The following is a 22896-nucleotide window of genomic DNA, read 5'->3' as shown; positions in this document are numbered from 1 at the left end:
TAATTTTAAGTATATAGTCAGACTAGACCATTCATATAAAAAAAAGATTGTAATTTGGGAGAAAAGATACACAATTTGATACAACAAATCATTATAATATCCACATTTAAGATTGAAATAATGTATCTCCTGCAAATTTGATGTCCTATTTATTTAATACAAGGTCTGTTTGAGCGAGCATCCAAATGCATGTTTTAATCATGGATGCTTTTTTGGAAACATGTCAGAGGCCCCCAATGGCCCCCCCTCGCCCCAGTCTGCTGTTTACTGCTGCCGTTAATCCCCTCGCATTTAATTAACATAACAATATTATTAATGTCTCATTTTTATCACCATTATCATGTGTCTAAATCCTGTTAGCAGCCGAGAAGCGTGCCTAATTGTCAGGGAAGGTTTTTTTTTTTTTTTTTTCTACTCAAGTTAAATTCATCCAAGGCTGTTGCTGTGTACCATATAAATGTATCTAGTTGTCGGATAAAATTTAAATTATTGGACATTAAACTGCGATATGTCACAATATTTGTATTTTCACACCTCTTTTAAATACTCGACCCCCCCCCCCCCATATTTTGGATTATTGTACATTTCTCCCAACAGTTGTACATGAACAATACCTTCATCAAAAAATGTAATTTAATTACAAAAATAAAGTCAAAATATTGTAAGACACTGCGGGAGAAAAGTGTACTTTTTGGTAATAATAAAAGTCAAAATATTACAGAATCAGTTTTTAGAGGGAAAAAATATATATAAACATATGAGAACATACTGTATTTATTTAATGAGAACAAAGTTTTATTTTTGTAAAATATAGTCTAATACAAGAAAAATGCTGCAATTTCATGGGTGAAAAGGTAATACAAATTCAGAATATTACAACAATAAATTGTAATAGGGCAAAACAAAATCACAACTAAATCAGTAGTAATGTCACATTAGGTTGTGATGACAAAAAAAGAGTAAGAACAAATATTTTACAAGAGTAAAGTCAAACTATTGCAAAATCTTTGTTACAGCTGCATCTGATGTCAAAGTGCTCTCGAAATAAAGTCGATTTGAATTTGATTTCATTTCACATTTGACGTAACTCGTTTTCACTGCCGGCGCAGTTAAAAAAAAAAAGAATCTTTAACGTATATAGCAGTCAGTGGCAGTGAATGAGTTAAATGCTAAGTTTGGTAACAGTTTTGCCAAATCATCTTTAATCATCTGTGTGAAACAAGATGCATTTTAAGATATTGACATCCAATTCTGTCTGCAATATCAATAAACAGAATCCAGTGGTGAATCCATTTTTGACCCGGGGGTTGGCTCCTGATTGCAGGAAGACCAGACCCAAAAATTGGGAGATGGAATTGACCCCAATCAGTCTTCTAAATGTGACATTGTGCCTTAGTTTCTTGCCGTTGCCTTGGACAGCCATCCACGAAAGGATGATTGAGGTGGAATCATAATAAAAGGCAGTAACACAATGAAGGGACGGGGGAGGGTGCGGGTGCGAGGGGGTTCTATGCAAGTCTCACTTGCTTGGCCCTCAATTACCCTCGTGCTTTCAACAGCGTTCACACGACACTGCGGCGCGAGCGCGGGGAGAATTTGCCGTTCAGGAGACATTGATTAATTATGCCACACACAATTAGCCCGTCAAATTGACTGTGTCCTTCTCTACGACAGAAAGGTGATGTCAGAATTTTATGGGGCATTAAATAGCCCTCCTTGTGTTGTCTTTAGAGATCCACAGAGAGCCCAGAAGAACACGGTGGTGCATTTTCGGGTGAATAGGGCAACGGCGAAGCCAGTCAATGGATTTTCCTGGACCTGTGTTGACCGCTGATAAGCACTCTCAGCGGGGTCCATGGCCTGCCTGTGTGACATACAGTGATACTTTGACCAACTTTGCCCAACGAAAGAAATACAAATGCCATTAATCGGCACATAAACACACTATATGAATTCTCAGGGAATTGAGTCGATTACAACTGGCATGCTGGCACATTTTGTTGCTGCCTCTGATTTAACCCGATAAAGCCTAAACCATGAAATATGAGAGAAAACTCGGATTCTTTGTAAATAGAGTATTTATTAGTCCTTTTGAACAAAGAATTTCCACATATGACTTGATTTGTGTCATATTTGATACATCCGGTCACAATGCTTTCAATATCAAACATATGAGTATTTCCAAAAATCAGAAAGAACATTTCCCACTATTAACTCATGCACTCCCAGCCATTTTCACTGAAGCAACCCCCTTCGCTCCCGGCTGTTTTACTGGATTTTGACTGAGTTTGCAAGGCCCACAGAATATTGTGTTCTATTGCTATGGAGTCTCTTCTTTCATCAGGAAAAGAAAGTGTATTTATATCTGTTTCCGTTTTGCAGCAATTAACATTAAAATACAGCTAAGTTTAATCATTATTTACAAATCGGTTTAAAACACCATGGGAAAGGACCTTTTTGCAACATGGCCCTGGTTGATCTCTTATACTTTGCTGCCCCCTGCTGGCCGCTTTTGTATTAACTACCATTGCTTTTAGCTTTCTCTTCAGTTCAGAGGATGCATCAAAGCCTTCTGTATGCTCTAGCATAAAAACAAAACAAAACGTATAAATACGTTTTCGGAACCATGGTAATAGTTAAAATTGAACGTATTTATACGTTTATGGGAGCAAATAAGTCAATAAGTATAGGCGTCTCTTCTCAATTGGGGCAATCTTACAAAGTCGCTGGAAAAGCCATCAGCTGGGTGACACTGCCCTCTAATGGATCATTTGTTCAATGTATGTGTCAGATCATGTGTCAGGGTTTTAATGGGAAAAAATATATATATTATACTCATGAAATAGCTCAAAATATCTTGTATTTAATATAATACGGGTTAAAATGGCTTTTACCAGGATACCTTGCTATATCGTGGCCAAAGGTAGAACCTGGGTTGGTTTTGCTCTTGGCAGTGACGTAATGTACGGAAAAAGGTAAAGGTAAATCCTTGTTGCTGTACATTATATTTATTATACCATATGAAGTTATTTTCTCTCTGGAATTGTTCTCCGTGGTGGCTTTGCCATCCTTTATTATCCACCATGCGTTTCATTTACCACTTCCCCTTCTCATATGATTGTCATCTCGCTTTGGATTTTCAAGGTCGACGTATAGTTAATTGGCGCAGGTCCCACTCTGGAAAATCATTTCCATGACAACCGTTTTTCTCGGGGACGGACCGCGAATACAAAAGATAACTCCAATATTGGTTCCACATGATGGTGGCGGTGGGGTGTGTGTGTGTGTGTGTGGGTGTGGGGGGGGGGGGGTTATAAAAGGTCATTTTGTTTGTGGAAAACGTCATTATTGCCTGTGAGGGTTATGTTTTGTACTGTACAGTCTCAACTTAAGTAGGCAGATAATGGTTGCCAATTAAAGACTCCCAATCCACTTCAACTCAACATGGTTCATTAAATGCACACGTAGCAGACACTTCATTGTGTACACCTGTACAATCTAATTACCTCTGATACTAAGAGCTAAAGTAAAAACTGCATAAATATCACGGTAATACGTAATGTTTATTATACTAAGTTAGTACTAGGGTTTGAATGATGACAATAAGACATTTTTTTTTTAGTTGACTCTAAAAAGGCCTTAACCGGTAACATCACTGATATTTTTTTCGGCACCGTAGTGGTCTCAAGCATTTTTTTTCTTCAGCGATTCGGCTGTTGCGATAAAAGTGCTGTGATGTTGGTGGGTGTTGTATCATACTACTTGTATACTGAATAAAGTACTCTTTAACACACAGAAGCTGTCCGCGAATTATTGGATGTAAGATTTTGCCGACGAACATGGAGCTTCACTTTGTGCACGTTTTTTTGCTGCCAGTTCTGTGGTCGAACTGCCACTGGCCCACTGGTATGAATATTTTACTAGCGAATATCCAGAGCTAGTGAGGCTAACCGGTATTCTCATCCACAGTCAATTTATTTTTGTCCTCTTGGCTAGTGACTGGGCGATACCAGACAATTTTGATTTGATATGATACCGTTTACTCTTTTGGCTTAAAAAAACAAAAAAACAACAACAACAAAAAAGAGTACAGATATCAAAACTTTACAGATTTTTTTTAACCCAAATGAAACGTGACAATAAGTCATCATTTAACAATTTTGATTTTAAATTAAAGATAACCAATTACATTATAAAAAAAAAAATGGAGAATACTAAAAGGAATGTTTACTGCCTCTAAAAGCACACATGAACTTTACATTCAAAACTGTGAAATGACAGGTGTGAGTAATGAATACACAAGTAATTAAAAAATGTTAAATGTGAAAAAATTAAATATAAAACTAAATTTTTTCTTCTCAAATGAAACATAGGGACCAGGATTATTCACCAAAACGAATGTCCTGAGAGAAAAGCAAATAAATACGTAATGCTCAAATGATTTATAATTATAAAGTGTTCAACATTAATAATTGACACATTTTTATTAGTTTTTACTTTTACAATGCAAGACTGGTGTTCAGGAACAGCAGCATATTCACATTTGTCATCCATATTGTAGTGAGATGTCCTAACAATTGTGTTAGTAACACATTTACTTTGTTTAGGGTGCAAGCGTGTGAAAGTTCCAAGGGGCACAACGGGCTCCCTTTGGAAATACAAATACAAATGATTTGTTGTCAAACATCCCGTCAGCCCATAACCCTCGCAATCTTGCTTGTATAGCTACCAGATCTGCTAACGCTCAATTTTACTTGCAGGGTTGGGTTTGAGTTAGGTTTATTGTTATCATTTCGGTTAGTGGTGAGCGTGTTAGGATTAGGTTATAAGAGATTACGTTTGGGTTAGGTTAAATTAGGCTCGGGTTGTTCGTCTGGTCATAGTCAGGATTTAGGTGTTTTGCTCAAGGTTTAGGGTTAAGGCTATGGTTAGGGTTATGGTTTGGATCGGTGTTAAGGTTAGTTTCTGTTCGTTTATGCATTGAAGTGTGAGTGTACCCAAAGTTTTGCCTGCCATTGACATTCTTTTCACTACTGACTTTAAAACTCATTTGCTCTTATCGCAAAAAAATAATGTTTTTTTGGGGGGTGGAGGTTACAGACAAAACAGCTTCCCATCAAACTTTGATGTCTTCACAATTCCAGCAGCAGCGCAACAACACAAGACCCTATCAGTTTGCTCGTATTCATTTAGCGCAGTAATGATGAGCAGGCTGCTTCTCCAGTGGCAGCTGGCTGGTCGTGATGCTCCCTCTGTGCTTGTCACATTAGAGGCGGCTTGGACCCTCAAACCCCCGCCACTATTTTTAGACGCCTAATAAGAATTAATTTAAGGCGGTGCCCCCGGTCGGAACATTACGTTCAGTCGTTGCGGGAAGTAGCGAGCAAAATGATAGATCCCCTCCGATGTGGGAACATTTTTAAACATTAATAGGACGCTGTGGTTCTCACTGCACGATGGTAATCCGGTAAATATTTCACGCGTCAACACGATAAGGCTCTTTTTCCTGTGTGTTGCCTCTCCGTTGCAGCGCTGTGATAACGCGACGTTCGTCGGCCACCGACGCCAGCTGTCGCGTGTCGTCCCATAGAACACATCTTGAAGCATGCAACATTTATGCTAATATGCGCTAAGGCGTGCAGACACACAGCTCGAGAGTGAGCGGGAGAGCGCGCCGCTGTAAACTGCTGTCACGACCCCACAGTGCTGGAGGTGATTTTTGTTTCGATGGTAAACAGAGAAGACACATTTTCAATCATAGTGACGGTGATTGTGTAAATGTACGAAACGGTACGGCCGCCATAGTTTTTTAAAATAATGTTGATCATGTTTATTTTATGCAGTATAATTAGTGTTTTGTGTTTTTAATTATTATTCTAGTTGTGAAGTCGGTAAGTACGACAGCGTATTAGGGCCACGTATAAATATATATTTTTTCTAGAGGGAGGGGGCAATATTCCGAGAAAAAAACTCACAAGTGGCAGATTTGCGAGAAAAAAACCTACGAGAAATACACTAGCGTAGCTATTTTCTAATGTGAGGATTCGCTGGTGATTAATGGGACACTGTTTATAAAATAAAAAGGCAGGATGGATTCATTCTTAATTGAAACTTTACTCGTCGTACACGGTAGCTCGAGTGGCAACATTTCCTGATCCCCTATCAGCTGACTAACACTAACCAATCAGAAGCCAGCATACTTTAGGCAAATGCAAGTCAATGACGGAGAGCAGCACATTCGACACATCAACTTAGCTACTTGTACAAAAAAAAAAAACGATTATGAATGTGTAAATAATAATTCTGGAAACAAACATTTGAAGTAAATATTTATTTTAACTTAAATGCTTGATCCTCAGGGTGTGGACCTTCGCAAAGCGAGGCGTCTTTGTTGCTGGCAGTACCCAACGCTTCAAAGTGCGAATGCTTAACATGACACCCATTACTAGGCACGATTAGTACGCTTTGTGTATTTTTCGTAAGTTTCGTTAAGTTAGGTTTTTTTTCTCGCCAATTTATTTATACGTGGCCCTAATTTGCCATTTTATTTGATCAAATTCAGGTTATTGTCGTGACCACTATGGCTTTTTCTTTCATTTAAGAATTAACAATTTTGTCTACATGTGTACAATTTTGGTTGTGTGTAGTTACTTTCACACATCTCGTAGAAGTATCTATAGAGAAAGTGTCTTAGATAAGTTTTGTGAGTACAAGGAGCGGTTGCCATGGTGACGCTGTGGCGGAGAGGCTGAGGAGAATCGAGCGGAAAAGTCTGCAGGCCACAGGCCCTCGGAAAGAAAGCCAGGCAGGCGAGGCTTGCGCTCATTGATGCTTACGTCATTTATGCAATCTCAGCTGCAAAAATCTTACATGAAAAAACTAATACACATAATGATAATAACGATGGGACTGAGATCATATTCAGGGAGCTTCTCTTCATATGCTGATGAGCTGCATTTAATCGTGGCATTGCCTGATTCCTTGCGAATGAAAGGCAGGAGGAAACGCATCCAGGGATGTGCATTCAAATGAAATATTCAAGGCCTCTAATGAAATATTCTGTCAGTTTCTATGGGCAACACTACAAGCAATGCTCTAAAAAAAAATAATAATAATAATAAATGAGAAAGAGGCTGCTAATGAGTTGCACCAGCCAGCCTACTAAAGTGTTTAGTGGCCTTTTTCTTAATAAGGGTTTTTATTCATAGCAGGATTATGGACCAGTCCACTTTTCTGCGTTAAACATTATGCAGTATGGTCATCATTAAACAAGTATCAAGTCTATGAAAGTGGGGTAAGTCAAAGAACCCATACTTGATGAAAAAAAAAAGTGGGGATATGATGTGTTGTTTACTGCTTTTACTGTGTCATACCAAGACTGACCTGTAAGAGGCAGGATGGTGCTACAGAGGATTCGGACAGACGCAAAATACAGAGCCAGATATAGAAGAAGCTAGGCCACTGATCTGAATATATGACTGGATAGCCGATAGCCAATACACGCGCGTCGTCCGTGCAAGCCGTTGAAGTTACAGGGCGGCCATCTTGCTCCTCCCATCTCGCGAGCAGACTACTATAAACTATAAACTATACGGTATACGTACAGATTAGACATATGCAGCTCGTATGCAGCTCGTATAGGGTCTGTGGCGGTTTGGTCACTATTTTTAACAAGTAAAAAAAAATTATAATTAACAAGTGGACCGTATGTGCTGCTTTGAAGATCCCCTTTTTCTTTTATCGCTCAATTCATTAGAAGCAGAAGCATCTTTTGTTGAATTAGTTATAATTCTTTAATAAAATATACAGAAATTTCCTCCTGCAAACATCATTAGGCATATAATGTATCCATGTAATTCAGGCAAGTTGTAAAAAGTCTTAAGTCCTTTTGTTTATGTTTAACAATTTAAAACATCATAAATCAAAGTAATGTCTCAAATGTTCTCCAATTTCAATACAGTAAATGTATAGGATCGTATGCCGAGAAACGTTTCTTGGGAGAAGCAATATGGCGGCCTCGCAATTTCAAAAGTCTTAGCCTATCGGCTATACAGTCATATACTGTATTCAGATCAGTGAGCTAGGCTCAATGTTAGCCTGTGTGGAAGCGAGCTACACACATACTACCTGGCTAATTTTCCCTTCCTCGCGGCAAACATTTTCAAGAAGAAATGGAATAAGCTAAGCTAATGTTAGCATGTATGGCCAAGTGGGTTATGCTCATACTCACTGGCTAAATTTGAACAATTTCCTTTCCTTGTGCTAATCGTCTAATAGAACAAGAAATAGAATCTAAGCTAAAGTTAGTCTGTCTGATAAAGCGGGCTACACATATACTAAGTGGCTAAATTTGAACAATTTCCCTTTCTTGCGGGAAAAGTTAACATAGGCCTGATTGTAAGATGATGAAAAAATTATCCTAATGTGTCGGGGTTTTAAGAGTTATTTTTAACTCCTAATTTGTTCAGAAACAGTTTGGACTGACATTCGCAAATGATAAAATGTGTTCATTATTTACGATCATAAATCCTTACTTTGAATGCCTGGTCACAATTGGGTCGGTTATGCGTCGTTAGCAGTACCAAATCACAGATTTTGTTACACAACTGATCGGTCTCCACTTATCTGTCTGTTCCACATATACTTTATCCATCCATCCATTTACAGTCATGTAAGACTGGTTTTAATTATTGAACAACCAAGCACAAAAGACACAAATTTTAGAAAAATACTTAGTGGAAATGAATATACTGTATTCCTTTTTGGGCCACGGTTCACAAACATCAAACATTCCCCCCCAAAATAAGGTCTTTGTACCATTGATTGTTCGTTTTCCCTCGAAACAAACACACAAATTGGTGATTAGAATTTAGCGAACGAAACGGTTCATAGGGGAAGCTATTAAAAAAGAGTTTCAATTGGGTAATCAGAAGTTGGTTTGCCACATACCCACCAAGAATGATTATTAAAGCTCAACAGGAAGTGTTTGGTAGGCAGCATTGATAAGAGCCTCCCCAGAGTCCGCATGCTTCTCCCACACTGCGCTGTTTTACCTCAGGATACAATCAGGGCCGCTGTTTTTCTCGCTCTCTTTGTACCCTCGTGATTACATTTCAAACCTTTTAAAAAGCCTACTGGATGAACCACAGCATTATGAAGTAATTTAACACTCCAGCTACTCTCTGTTTGCCATAATTAAAATGTCCTGTGAGTTGCGGTTCAACTCATTTGGATATGAAAATGAGAAAAATAAGCACTTTAATTAGTAAGTTTTTTTTTTTTTAAGTTAATGGTGCACCACACGCATCCCACCTTTGCGGTGTAGTGAAAAGTTTGCAATAAAACACAATCTGTGCAGGACAGGGATCGCTCTTAAATTTCTTATTATTGTGATGGACCCTAGTAGATGACAGCTGAACAGATTGGAAACATTTTGGTTGATGTCGTGACATCGTTGCTGCATTGCTGCCTTTTAATTAACATGAAGGGATAAAGTCATGATATTTAAGAGGTTTAAGATTCCTGTTGCCTAAAGAAATGTTGGGCATTTTATTAAAACACCTGGGAACTGTTTTAAATGGTGGAAATGTTTTATAATATTGTCTCATTATAGACACGAACTTGTTGAAAATACAAAGTACATGCGATGTGCTTGTTTCTGTCTGGGCCAGCGACAGCGCACAATGAAAATATTTGCCTTCCAACCAACCGCATGAGTTCCTTCTGACAAGTCTGGGAATTACAAAGTGTTCTAGGAGGTATTTCTGCAAAACTGTTTCTGACAGCAACTTTTTTAAAAGTGCTTTAAAGAAATTGGAGAATCCATTCTATCTAGAACTGTATCTCCCCCTCCCGTCATCACAAGCGCAGTGTGCAACCAAAAATGGACATTATCATTCATTTGGAGCGGCGATTCTGTCCAACGGGTCAATGTTAATCCAATCATGCTGCTTTTTCAGTTTTTTGCAGTTTATCAGCTCCGCAGGGAATGTCTGGCAAACCTAAACACTCCCTATGTCACTTGGTATTGATGTTTCTTCAAGCTATTAAAAAGGGAGAAGATCAAAACACTAAATGTAAGATCATTAATGTATTTTTTTTTTGCATATAACTACTAACATGGGCAAATCATAGCCATTCTCGAAGTACATGCTAGTTTTGAGCATTTGGATAAAGGAGTGCACAAAACGACAAATAGCTCATCCAACCATCCATTTTAAATGCAATTTTTCCTTAATAATACCCAAGTATCGAGAGACTAATGCAGGGATGGGCAAACTCGGTCCTCGAGGGCCGGAGTCCAGGGGCCCAAAACTGGGCTAATGGCTAAAGTAAAACAATGAGCTGTTCCGTGTTCTTTCCATTACATTCCCATTGTTGAACGGGAGTGAAAACTCTTGTGCAGGTAGCCCATTGTGTTCCCCGCCTCTCACCTAGTGTCAGATCGAATAGACTTCAGCCTCGCTGAGCAAGATAGAAATGGATGGATGGAAGTACCACACCAGCATGTTACCAAAAGGCTAATTATCAGGAATTGATAGACAGACATAGAGTACAATATATAAACGAACATGTCTAGCAGATTAGCCAAATGACGGCATGTTTAAACAATAAAGGCCTAGAAGTTCAACATTCATAAGACTGCAAGAAGGATGAAGTAGGCTCAGACTAACTGAACCAATCCATGTAAGCCCTACATTGTACATGCAGTAGAATATACAATTAGTAAACAGCTTGCTTTCATTCGTCACCGCTCTTTGTAACTGACCCGATTTCCAATGAGTTTGAAAAAGCCTAAATATTAATACAAAATGATCTTTAATGTGCTTTCTCTCATGTTTGATTTGGTTTGGAATGTTCCCTGTGTTTGTGGCAGCATACTGTTTCTAAGTAGCAACATGGAAGCCAATTAATCACTCGTAGAAAGACATTCTATTTATAATGTGCGGTAATTAGTATGGCATGCTGAGAACCAAATGAGTTAGTTGTTAAGTGATCAAAGATGATTTATTGGGAACATTTCAAGAGTTAATACAAAACAATGCGTTGGAAAGATGCTGGCTTTTCATTCGAGGAATATTCAAGCAATATAGGCAAAGAATGTCAAGGTTTCAGTCTAAAAATATTTTGGAAAAAAGTGTGGGGGACATTTTTGCCCTCAGGAATTGCTCATAAACATATAAAAATAAGTATCAAGGTTACCGTGCCAGGCAATTCATCTTAAAAGTACTACTTTTGTAGCATATGTTACATGACGTGAGACCGTGTGCACAGTTGCCATTATTAGTCGCCTCATGCTTTTGAGGTTTGATGTCTCCTCTCCAGTATTCACGCACTAACCATCCCTCCTTCCCATCCTAATAGGATTGGCAGCGGCGAAGATGGAGTATTACGATGACGAGTATGACAAAAAAAAATCAATAACCGGGGTGATGCCTGGTATCTCCCAGGATGCGTTTATAGATCAACAAATGTTTAATGTGTCTTACAGAGGACAGGTGCATTATACTCAGCTAATGTGTTAGGGCAAGGTTGATAGATGAAAGAACAAGATTGATTTTGAGTGGGATCCCACAGAAGTTGACTGAAGTGCTATGAAGTCTTCCGTATGACTTTTATATTACCGGTAAATCGAACTTCAAACCAAATGGTTTTCCACATCTGTGAACACTACTGATTTTGAGTGACATTCAGAAGTTATATAATCTCAAAGTCAAACAATGGGCTTTTTATGTGACATCCCAAACTTGACAAGGGTGCTTAAAAACATATGGAAAATCACATTTCTAATTGCTTGCATACAAATAGTGAAGTCTCTGTAAAATGTCTGCCCAGTGGCGCCCATCAAGTGTGATATTAAACAACCAAGTCTTCTGCTCGTTTGTGAGGAAGGCAGTGAGACAGGAATGAAACGCAATATGAGGAACTTTAATGAAACATAGGGAGAAAGGTGAGCAGACAATCATGACTGGACGTGACTGGACCGGTCGCCATGACTGGACGGGGCGTGAGTGGGCTGGTTGGGATGTGAATAGACTGGTCACCATGACTGGATGGGACATGAGTGGACTGGTCGCCGTGATTGGACGGGAGGTGAGTAGACTGGTCACCATGGCTGGACGGGGCGTGAGTGGGCTGGTCGAGACGTGAGTAGACTGGTCGCCATGACTGGGTGGGACATGAGAGGACTGGTCACCATGACTGGACGGGACATGAGTGGACTGGTTGCCATGCCTGGACGGGAGGTGAGTAGACTGATCGCCATGACTGGACAATACATGAGTAGACTGGTCACCATGACTGAAACGAGTGTGACGTGACAGGACCTGATTTGACTTGACTTGGCTGGGACTATGAATTCTTGACTGTGGCGAGGACGACTTAGTTAGCTGTGACGAGGACGACTTGGTTAGCTGCGACAAGGACGTCTTGGTTAGCTGTGACGAGGATGACTTGGTTAACTGTGACGAGGATGACTTGGTAAACGGTGAAGATGATGACTTGGTTAGCTGCGACAAGCACGACTTGGTTAGCCGCGATGAGGACAACTTGATTAGCTGTGACGATGACGACTTGGTCAGCTGCGACGATGACAACTTGGTTAGCTGTGACGATGACGACTTGGTTAGTTGTGACGATGACGACTTGGCTGTGACGATGACTTGACGATGACGATGGCTACTTAGCTGTGACAAAGAGGACTTGGCTGTGTCGAGGACTTGACGCACGAACTTCCACACATAACATAGGCAATGCACCCACACCGACTGGACAAACACAACAGACTAAATACACCAACACTAATGAGACACACCTCGGGAAGGGAAGACACACAGGTGGATGTGGTTAGACATAACGAGACAAGGTAAGAAACCAGGAACACAAGACAAAAAACACCAACCACTAACAAATACAACAAGAACACCCATAACAAACAAAAACCCAACCCCCACAGAAGCGAAACATGACACTGAACCATGGTTATGTAAAGAGTTGGGCTAATTAATTTAAGAATGCCCCCACAGTGAGTTGTTTTTGTGCAGAATTCAGCCACGGCATGGCATGGATAGAGGTTAAATTTGCCAGTGGAGTACTGCAGAAGCAGTATTCATTCACAGTCTTGATCTCTTGGGAGTCTCCAGCAGTCTAATACAGCAAAAAAAATACCCCAAAAAGTGGTTTGATTTGTTGCCAATAAGTCACTAGAGGCATCACATGCCCTAGCTCTGCCCCTGGTCGTCATGGTAACAAAAGTCATACTCCGCATGAGACAGCCTCTTCTTACCAAACTTTTAAAATCCCTCTACGTAAACGCATAAGCTTTTATTTTTCCCCCCCTTTTTTTTACGTCCTGTTTATTCAAACTGTTTTTTTTTAGTCAAACTTGTGTGTAAAGGATAACCCCTAAAAAATATTTGGACTGTTTGAGGCCCTTTCCTCTGATAACTTCGAACATAAAAGCATCCCTCTGAGGCAGCCACCATTTGTTTACACCTAACCAGCCTCATCCACACTCACTGCTTTGCGTTGAGCATCTCAGGTGCGCCGACCTCAGCATCCCCGCAGAGGAGAACACGGATGGAAGGCTTGTACTTGACATTGAAGCACCCTTTTTTCATCTTTGCTATTGTATGCAAATTGCATGGGATCAAGGTGGTTTGAAGTGTAAATTGTGATTTTGGGGCAACATCACTGTCTTTAAAATTAATTACCTTCCCCGTGGATTGGATGGAAGAAAAAAACAGACCGTGTTTGCATAAATAGAGCGTTTCAACAACAGAACAATAAAGCATACTCAGCATTTATCACATTCTGGTATTGATAATAATTACATGAAGGTTCACTTCAGTTTGGTAAGTACAGGCTCCTGTAGTTGTTGCTTTGCTTTGATTTTGCATAATTACTTGACATTGTCATGCACACCAAGTGCAGTTATGAAGCCATTAATGATTGTGCAAGTTAGGACTGGGTATTGATTCTAAGTTTCTAAATCGATTTGATTTAGATTTTCCCCGATTCACTTGAATCCAATATTGATTAATTATGGAACATCAATTCTTCTTAAATATCAAGGACATGATAAAAACTGCACAAACAATAAATTCCTAATTAAATTTTGCGGTAACTGGTCAAATGATTTAGTTCATTAATGAAAGTAACACGTATTATAATCACTTAAGACATTGACATTCAACAAGGATGAGATGAGAAAATATTTTCATAATTCTAATTCAATAACTGTAAATATAAAACAAATTTTTAAAAAAATCTAATGTAAGAAAATACTTTTAAATTCACGTGAACAGTAAATTTCAAGAAAACAGTAAGATACAATAAAATACAAAAAATCCGGCCTTTTATAATTAGATTCTCATGAGTTTATTAAAAATTATTCATTTATTTATTTTAAGGGTTGGGGTTAGAGAGAGATATTGAGATTGAGATATTAAAATAATCAATTCATGGTTTTATGAATCGATATCAGGCTTAAAAAGAAAAATCAACTCAATATAAAAAATGTAAGCCCAGTCCTTGTGCAATTCAAAATGTATAGACAGTAAATGCCTAAATATGAATATGATATGAAAGCTGGATACAGTCATGTCATGTCAATCATAACTATTCTAGATCCGTAAAGGTACACAAACTGAAATACGGATGGACCAATAGACTGACTAACAAGAGACTGACCAACGTACATTTACAGTACAAGCGACAACCAACCAACGCATTTGGCAAGAATGCCAGAATTATTTTCTCTTCCGGGGCTATAAAGGTGGTGCTTATCGATATATTTTAGAATATCACAAAATGCTGGAGAGGCTTAACAGGGGCTACAGATTTCTAACAGGGCTGTTGCCCCACTAGCCCCGGTGTAGCACTAAAAAGACAGATCGATTGAGTAACAGACAAATGACCAACTGATAAGAAAGGCAAACAGACCAACTCAGACAAACGGACACATGGACAGATTGACCTGCTGTCAAATGTCTGAATGGACCAACTAACAGATTGTACGAGTAATGAAAAGGCTAGACAAGATGGACATTGGACATACACTGAGACACACTGATGGGCGGACAGATTGTTGGACAGACTAACAAATGGTTGGACCAACAGATGGCTAAACAGACTTGCCAGGTTGTATGGACCAGTTTCTGGAAGAACCCTCTGCTGGTTGGACAGGCAAAGACTAATGTATGGCCCAACCAGAAGACTGACGGTTCGACCAAGAGACAAGACTATGTACTGATAAATGGATGGACACAAAGACAGACTGACCGGACCAACAGACAAGACTATGTACTGATAAATGGATGGACACAAAGACAGACTGACCGACAGATGACCGACAGCTGGATGGATGGATGGCTGGCAGCATAATAGCCAGACTGACTAACAGACATCTGAGACATGAACGCACATCTAAAGCATGGACTGAGAGACCGAGACACAGACCACTTAACAGATGACCCGACCGACAAGATATATGGAAGGACGGTCTAGTAGGAGGACAGTATGACCGACAGATGGACAAAGAGGACGAAGCAAACAAACGGGTGGTCGGACTGAGCGAGATTGATGACGGACCAAAGGACAACGTGAACTTATTTGCAACTTTCTAATCACTTTGCAAAGTTTCTGTACAAAGTCGCTGCCTTTATCTACTTCCATCTATTTGCCACGAGTTCTGGATGTGATCAACAACAATCCGAGATGGAAGATTTTCTCTCATTTGCATAATGTATCACCAGTTGTAGTTAAACCAGCTGTCGCATTGCAACGCAGCCAGCTCGTCCCATGTGTGCCGTGCACTAAGCAGCTCCCAGGCATGGACTATTCATCTGCTAAGCCTCCAGTGCAGCACCACCAAGTCTCCTTGCACACAAATCAGACGCATGGGCACCAAAGTGATGAAACACTACATTCATCAAGAAATGTGTTTGGGGGATTGTTCATTTCCTGGAGCCAACGGCAGACGCAGAATAAGGTTTTATTGGAGGATTAAAGGGCTAGGCGGCGGGGATGGGAGGCCGAGGTGAGGCGGGAAAAGACGGAGGGGCGCGGCGGAATGAAGACGAGGACACAGCTGCGAACGTTATCAGTCCATTTAATGGCTCCGTTATTAGCTATCAGATGGGCAAGAGTGCACTTACCAATGGGCTAGAGAGCGCGTAACGTTTACTTTGTATTAGTGGTGATAAACCACCACTCCGCTGACGTGCTCCGTGTTGTTAGGCCGCACACTTCCACGGCACTCATTTTGTTTGACATAGTAGAACAGTAAACAATAGGACGGATAGGTATTTTCACCAATTACGGTCGCGTCAACGTAACCGTCCACCCTCCAAGAATTATAATGGCAATGGCAGTCTTGTTCCGTCATCCCTCACACACCAGGAAGTAGACCGTTTATAAACAGAGATGGACAAACACTCCACTTCTGATAGTTTTATGTACAGCACATTTGATCTCCTGATCCAACAGACACACTGCTCAGACAAAGTTGTTTGGTATGTAAGGAACATGAAGCACGTTATCCACAAAAAAGAAGACATTTTTGTCCATTTCAAGCAATGACGCCTGGCTAGCTCAGTCGGTAGAGCATGAGACTTCGATTTGTTGGGTGTTACTTTCTTACATGACTGTTGAGTGTAAACATAATACAGGTTCGTAAAGCTCCAACACTGTTCATTTGGTTTGTAATTGTAATGTACAGAGATGAGGAGAAAGCACAACGTCCCTCCTCATCATCAATTGGACGTCTCCCGTTTACCACCGGCCCTTATGTCAACTTGGGTCTGATCGTTGACCTCGGGCCATGATTTCGTACACTTCCGGTGACGTGGGACTGCAGCAACACGGCTCGTCATCATGCGGCTCATTCAGTGCCGACGGGTCGAATCCCGTCCCGTCAAGCGACTGTAGCGTGGTCTTGTTGGAGCACACAGACATGATGTGATAGCACGACTGCACGCTGCAAGACAAGCCAACATTTATTTGTACCGGCTGTGCAACTAAATTTAAACTGTACAGCGGCGTATTAAGGCCTATTAGAGAAGGGGTAATATTCTGAGAAAGTAGTTTAAAACTGAGTATATCAGTGGCAAATTTGCGAGAGAAAAAAATCTGAAACTCATATACACATCGCATAGCTATTGTCTAATGTGAGGATTTGTTGGTATTTAATGGGACACTTTATAAAATAAAAAGGCAGGATAGAGACGGATTCATTCTTAATTTAAACGTTACTCGCCATACACGGCAGCGAGAACGTCAACACGTCCTGATCCCTTATCAGCTAACACTAACCAATCAGAAGCTAGCATACTTTAGATAAATGCAAGTGAATGACGGAGAGCAGCAGATTCGGCACATCAACTTAGCTACTTGTACCAAAAACAAAAAAAAGTATGACTAAAATGAATAATAATTCTGTAAACATAAATGTACAGTACAAGTAAATATAAATTTTAACAAATTATTTAAATGCTTGATCCTCAGGGTGTGGACCTTCGCAAAGCGAGGCGTCTTTGTCGCTGACCGTACCCAACGCTTCAAAGAGTGAATGTTTGGTTAATCTCGGCAAAAGCAATTACTATCTCCATATTTGAAAACCTGACTGAAAAGTATTGGCAGTTTTTTTTCCTCGCAAATCGGCGACTTAATAAAGTGGCAAATTTACGAGTTTTTTTCTCTAAATATTGACCCCACCTTTTATAAAATTGTATTGATACGTGGCCCTAATAAGACGTCGTAAAACTGTGTGTTACTCTCGGATTATTATTTTTTGGGCCATATTAGAATTAAGTGTAATAGCACATCCACTACAGTAAGTGGCACTCTCATTGTCAGAAACTGCGCATAGAGTAAAAGGGGCGCAAAATATTTTTTTCTTCTTTGGCCTAACAAATCATTTGAAAAAATATAATTGAGAAGGACTACTCTATAGAGTATAGACAGTAATTTAATCTGCTACATCTTTTTGATGATTGTATACTGTAATCTATTCACACAGCATTGCTGCACACAGTTAAAAGTCTTGAATGGCACCTTTGGCAATAGACAGCATTTACAATTCATAAATGTTACAGCTTTATTGAATGTGGCAAAGTGAAGTGTAATGTCAAGATACCTGGTTAATTTGCTCCTTGTCTTCAGTCTATAATACATGCATGTTTTAGGAATATGGGAGGAAACCCGAGTAATGTTAATTATGTGTATTTGGAACAACTGGACAGTGAGTAAAAAAAAAAAAAAAAGACTTACATGAGTGACAGCAGCACATAAAGCAACAAATAGCTCACGTTATCTTTACATAAAAAACAATTTTTGTTTTCATTATTTGGACTACAGTCAGAGGCTTCCTTTTTTGCTTTGTTTTGTGTGTCTGTGTGGCCAACAAACATATGGCAACATTTCCCCCCCCCCTATTCAAAGCATACAGCAACATTTCCTACCTTTTCATGTTATCTGCAGGAGGTACCTCACTACTAAAATTAATGTTGTAGGGTGTAAAATAAACAGGTAGGTGCATATGTGCTGGTCTCTCATGTCCGACTTCAGAAACCATTTGTCTTAGAAGCCCACATGCTGCGTTATTCAATAATATCAGGCTAATTTAGATTATTTGATATGCATAGTTTAAAAATTAGTACTTCAAATGTCTATGCAAATAATGTATAAATTATAATTCAAGGATCTTAACAATTACCGAATTTCCCAGTGCAGACTTCCAAGAAAAAAAAAAGACTACATTTTAAAGCTGGACAACTGACTTATTTTAAGTGGAAACAATAATTTGAGTTTAATGACTGAGAAAAGTTGAGCTTGGAAATGATTTCCCCTGCAAACACCATCATGGCTCCACAGTATTGACTTACTGAGAGCTGGTGTCACGATGCGGCTCCAGGTGACTCATGGTGCTGAAGTCGTGCTCCAGCACCTGGCGAGGCGTCAACCGCTGGCCGGCGTCAAGCTGCAGCATTCCCTTCAGCATCTCCACAAACTTCTGCACGTCCACTGTCTTGGCCGCTTTGTTGGCGATATGCCTGGTGTTCAAAATTCCCGGCTGGAACTAAATAAGGTTGCCTATGTCATACGTTGACATTGTTTTCAAGTGAATATGATAGACTGCTTACATGAAGAAGGCGATCAAGAGAGCGTAATTTAACGCGTCTGTTCTCTTTGGGTACTGAGGTGGACTCTTTCTGGTACTGTTCTGGTGTCTGAAGAGACAAGGCTCAAGGCAAACCTGGGTTTCTGTATTCTTTAAGGAAAAGCCATCTGCGGCACACACCTTGAGCTTCCAGCTGAAATTGCGCTCCATCTGGAAGAAGCAGCTGGTCTGCAGTCCAGCTTCAAGAACATTGTCTGGAGGCTGGCCTTGAGTCTCCACAATGTACCTGACCTGAAAATACAACACCAAATTGAATATCGTTCGGAATTTGGATCGATTCGTCCATCCATTCATCCATCTCTAGCATTTATTCTAGTTAACTTTGTGAAAGAGGCATCCACAACAGTGCGTGTTACAAAACAAGAACATGCTGTACATCAGAAATTGTGACATAAGTGGACTCAAGTTCAAATTGTTTGTAGGGGTGAACTTTTCACACATTTGCAACACAAATTTCACTGTATTGTTGTTAAGGACATTTCAAAGTAGGGTAAATGTATACTTACTTATACTTACCATGTCGTATTCAGTTTTTCCAGGGTAGAGTAGTGCGCCTGTGTATAAAAATGCAGCGATGCAGCCTACTGACCAGATGTCTATGGCTTCCGTGAATGGTGCACCCAACAGGACTTCCGGAGACCTAGAGAGCAAGATGATTAACAATCTTTTGTGTGAAGAGGGCGTAATTACCCAAAAACGACTAGTTTCCCAAACTTAAGGCATTACACAAAAAATAACCCCTAAAATGGCTTTGTTAAGTTGATACTTTATAGATTTACACTATTATGCACAGGTAGCACAATTCCAAGTTGTATTTTTTACTGTATGTACTTCCGTTTACTTCTGCGCTGTCAATGTATTCCGTGTCAATTGAAATATACATTGAAAGAAAGAGATTGCATCAGAATTTGGCAGTTGGACCTGCAGTATAAAACTTGCATTAAAAAATGAAATTTCTCAACATTTCGGTGAGAATGTTCTTTGGCCAAACTATGTATAGCCTTTTAATTTCAACATTGGCAGCATGCGGCACTAGTGGTTAGCGCATCGGCCTCACAGTACAAAGTTTTTTTTTCGGTTTGAATCTCTGCTCAGGCCTTCCTGTGTGGACTTGTAAATTCCTTGCAAATGTGTAGCATCAGATTATGATAAATTAGTTTAAGTAGTGTTAAGATTCGATTATGATAGGTTTGTTTAAAACCAAGTTGTCTACAGGTGTGAATGGTTATTTGTAGTTCTGACAGCCACTTGGGTCAGGCTCTAGCTCACCCGCGACCCTATTGAGGACAACCGCAATGGAAAATGAACGGATTTCTTCTTTAATATGTAAACCCACAGAACAATTCATAATGATGATGTACACCGTGTAATTTATAAAGGCAGTGGTGTTAAGTTTATAATATATATTTCCAATAATTTGGTGACCTCATAACTACATATGAGAGTCAACGTATACTGAATTAATCGGACTCACCGATAGGGGAGAGTCTGAATGAGGGCGCCCTGTTTGATGGTGGACAACTGAGCGGCCAGGCCGAAGTCGATCACCTTGATCTTGTACGGTTGCTGCACCTGGTTGACCAGCATTACGTTCTCCATGTTGAGGTCCGCGTGTATGATCTGCGAGACCTTCAAGTGGTCCAGCATGTCTGCCAGCTAAAAGGTCATCCCAACAAGTCCCACATCACAAGATCAACATTACAAAAGTCCCCCCCCCCCCCGAGGGTAACATACCTGATGGATTACTGGCCTGATCTCCTTCAGTTGGAGAGGCCTGAAATTTCGCTCTTTTACAAAGTCATATAGACTTTTGTCCAACAGCTCAAACTCGATGCAAACATGTCCGGTGATGCTGAAGATGCTGTTCCATTGCACCAGGTGGCATTTGTCAGCATCCATCTTTTTGATTTTTAACAGGGCAAGAATCTATGAAGACATAACATAAGTGGTACAGAACTTGGGATGGATTTTCTATGAGATAATCATTATTCATTTTGTACAATCACTTATTGAAGACTGATAAGGACTCAATCCCTTAGAGCAAAAGGCTTTAGCTTCTATATCCAACTCCAGATGGCAAATGAATGATGCTTGCGTGAAGCCATCACTGGCCAATGTCCGATAAAAAAATAAATAAATAAGTCAGTAGATTTGTTGCTCATCCTATTTTACTGTAAAACAACATAACAAACTTGACTTTGAGAGCCAACATTTTCATGTGCACACCGGTTATAATTACAATAAATATTTGTAAGAAAAATATTCATAATTATAATCTAATGAAAAACAGTACGTTTTTAATGTTTTGTTGTTTGTTTCAAACATGCCTGACAAAAAAAAAAAAAAAAACATGACAAATGTACATGACCAGTTTCTTGCTGAAACACGTCGGGGGCAAGTCGTACAGGTGGTTAATGGACGTCACCCACCTCATATATGGCCCGTTTGGCTGATGTTCCGTGGTTCTTGATAGTCTTAACCGCCACTGTCTTGTTGTCGGTGGTCTTCCGACATTTAACCACGTTCCCGTAGGCACCCCGACCCAGGACCGACAGTACGTCATAACCAGACGACTTGGAATGAATTCGGGCTCCGGGTGAAAACTGGTTGTCCTCGGAGCCGAAAGAGTCCATCCTGTGGAGGACCGGGTGGTCGTCCGCGTGTACGCACGACTCTTCTGTCGAGGACATGGGGAGCCCCAGTCAGCTCGCCCGGAAGTGAAACTGAGGAACACCCCGGCCGCGGGTGTAGTTATGGAGACGCTATCTTTGACTTTCAAGCGCTTTATGCCGTCGTTGTTCATGTTGTAACGTAACATTATCGTCACGGGTACGGGAACGAGGTGATATTATGTGTCGGGAAGGGCCTCAAAGTCTCCACGGTGGCAGTATTTTGCTCTCCGCCTTCAGTCGACCGGAGCCGGCTCTTGTTGTTTGTGACGAGCGAGCAGCGTAAGTGTTGTAAAAATCACACGTAGAGTTTGGTTTTCCTTTTGTCACTTAAACCGCTTAACATGTTGCTAACAGGGAGTTGGGGGAAAAAAAAGTGATTCAATATGTGAATGTCTAAAGAGTTTTAAAATTATTATATATATATATATATATATATTTTTTTTTAACTAGGCCACTGTTATTGTCTCCATACATGATGGGTTAGTTTAAAGACCCGGTACGCTGTGGTTGATTTTGCCTCTATAGCCTATCTTTACATTGCAACATTTAGAACTTAGATATACATATAGACTGTACATTAACTTGGACAAAGAAGACCTCACTTTATGTCAGCATTGTCAGAACACAATCACAAGTTCGTTTGGCAAACAAAGCAGGCTTTACAGTGCGTAGTAAATCCATGTAATTTGTGATTCATCATTATCTTCTCTTAAGATATCCCATTTGGGTATGGCTCTGCGTAATGAAGTGTGCACTTGGTTCAAGGCCATTTGCCCTACTATTAAGTTTTAACACTATAATGGTTGGGGACGGGGGTTGTGTCATTAATCAGAGATTGCTATTTCACGATAAACTTGAATAAGAAATAACATTTGTGGCTACTGCACGTTACTCTTTCAAATAATCACTTCCACTAACCGAAACAGCTAGCCACTGGTATATGGTGAAGAGCTTAATGCAAATTTAACTCGAGAAAAATACTATTTAGGGATTCCTAAATAGGACTGTAGAAACATTTTTTTGAGGCAATACAAAAAAATCCAA

The 22896-nt window shown here is 40.0% G+C and overlaps 1 protein-coding gene and 1 long non-coding RNA gene across 4 annotated transcripts in view; one reads left to right on the top strand and one right to left on the bottom strand.

Moving 5' to 3' along the window:
* Positions 1-831: 831 nt before the first annotated feature.
* Positions 832-22066, bottom strand: LOC147176899 (homeodomain-interacting protein kinase 3-like). Of its 2 annotated transcripts, none has more exons than XM_086070635.1 (8): positions 21610-22066; positions 20915-21106; positions 20655-20836; positions 19697-19820; positions 19301-19411; positions 19143-19229; positions 18885-19078; positions 832-1864 (listed from the first exon to the last, which is right to left on the bottom strand). In XM_086070635.1, the coding sequence occupies exons 1-8, from the start codon at positions 21868-21870 to the stop codon at positions 1693-1695; spliced, it is 1323 nt and encodes a 440-aa protein (XP_085926761.1). In that variant the 5' UTR covers positions 21871-22066; the 3' UTR covers positions 832-1692. The 2 variants fall into 2 exon arrangements, with proteins under 2 accessions (XP_085926761.1, XP_085926760.1); XM_086070634.1 differs by lacking the exon at positions 832-1864 and adding an exon at positions 16438-16978 and having other exon boundaries at positions 21610-22065.
* Positions 21581-22896, top strand: part of LOC147176898 (uncharacterized) — a 58127-nt gene continuing 56811 nt past the window's right edge. For both annotated transcript variants that reach the window (XR_015094315.1, XR_015094316.1), the window contains exon 1: positions 21581-22131. This is a non-coding gene — a long non-coding RNA (uncharacterized LOC147176898). The remainder of the gene's footprint in view (positions 22132-22896) is intronic.

The sequence above is a fragment of the Leptonotus elevatus genome, chromosome 3 (genome assembly GCF_054856555.1).
Source record: "Leptonotus elevatus isolate MCC_2025b chromosome 3, RoL_Lele_1.0, whole genome shotgun sequence".
Lineage (NCBI taxonomy): Eukaryota > Metazoa > Chordata > Actinopteri > Syngnathiformes > Syngnathidae > Leptonotus > Leptonotus elevatus.
Note: the sequence above shows the minus strand (reverse complement) of the source record. Positions and strands in the feature narration are given on the sequence as shown.

Bases quoted from the DNA above. Each gene is read 5' to 3' on its own strand.
- LOC147176899 (XM_086070634.1), bottom strand. From the start codon at position 21,870: ATGTCCTCGACAGAAGAGTCGTGCGTACACGCGGACGACCACCCGGTC. The intron at 19,412-19,696 runs GTAAGTATAAGT...TTGTATTTTCAG, and splicing joins GAAAAACTGAATACGACATG to GTCAGGTACATTGTGGAGAC. The intron at 19,230-19,300 runs GTGTGTGCCGCA...TTGTCTCTTCAG, and splicing joins ATTTCAGCTGGAAGCTCAAG to ACACCAGAACAGTACCAGAA.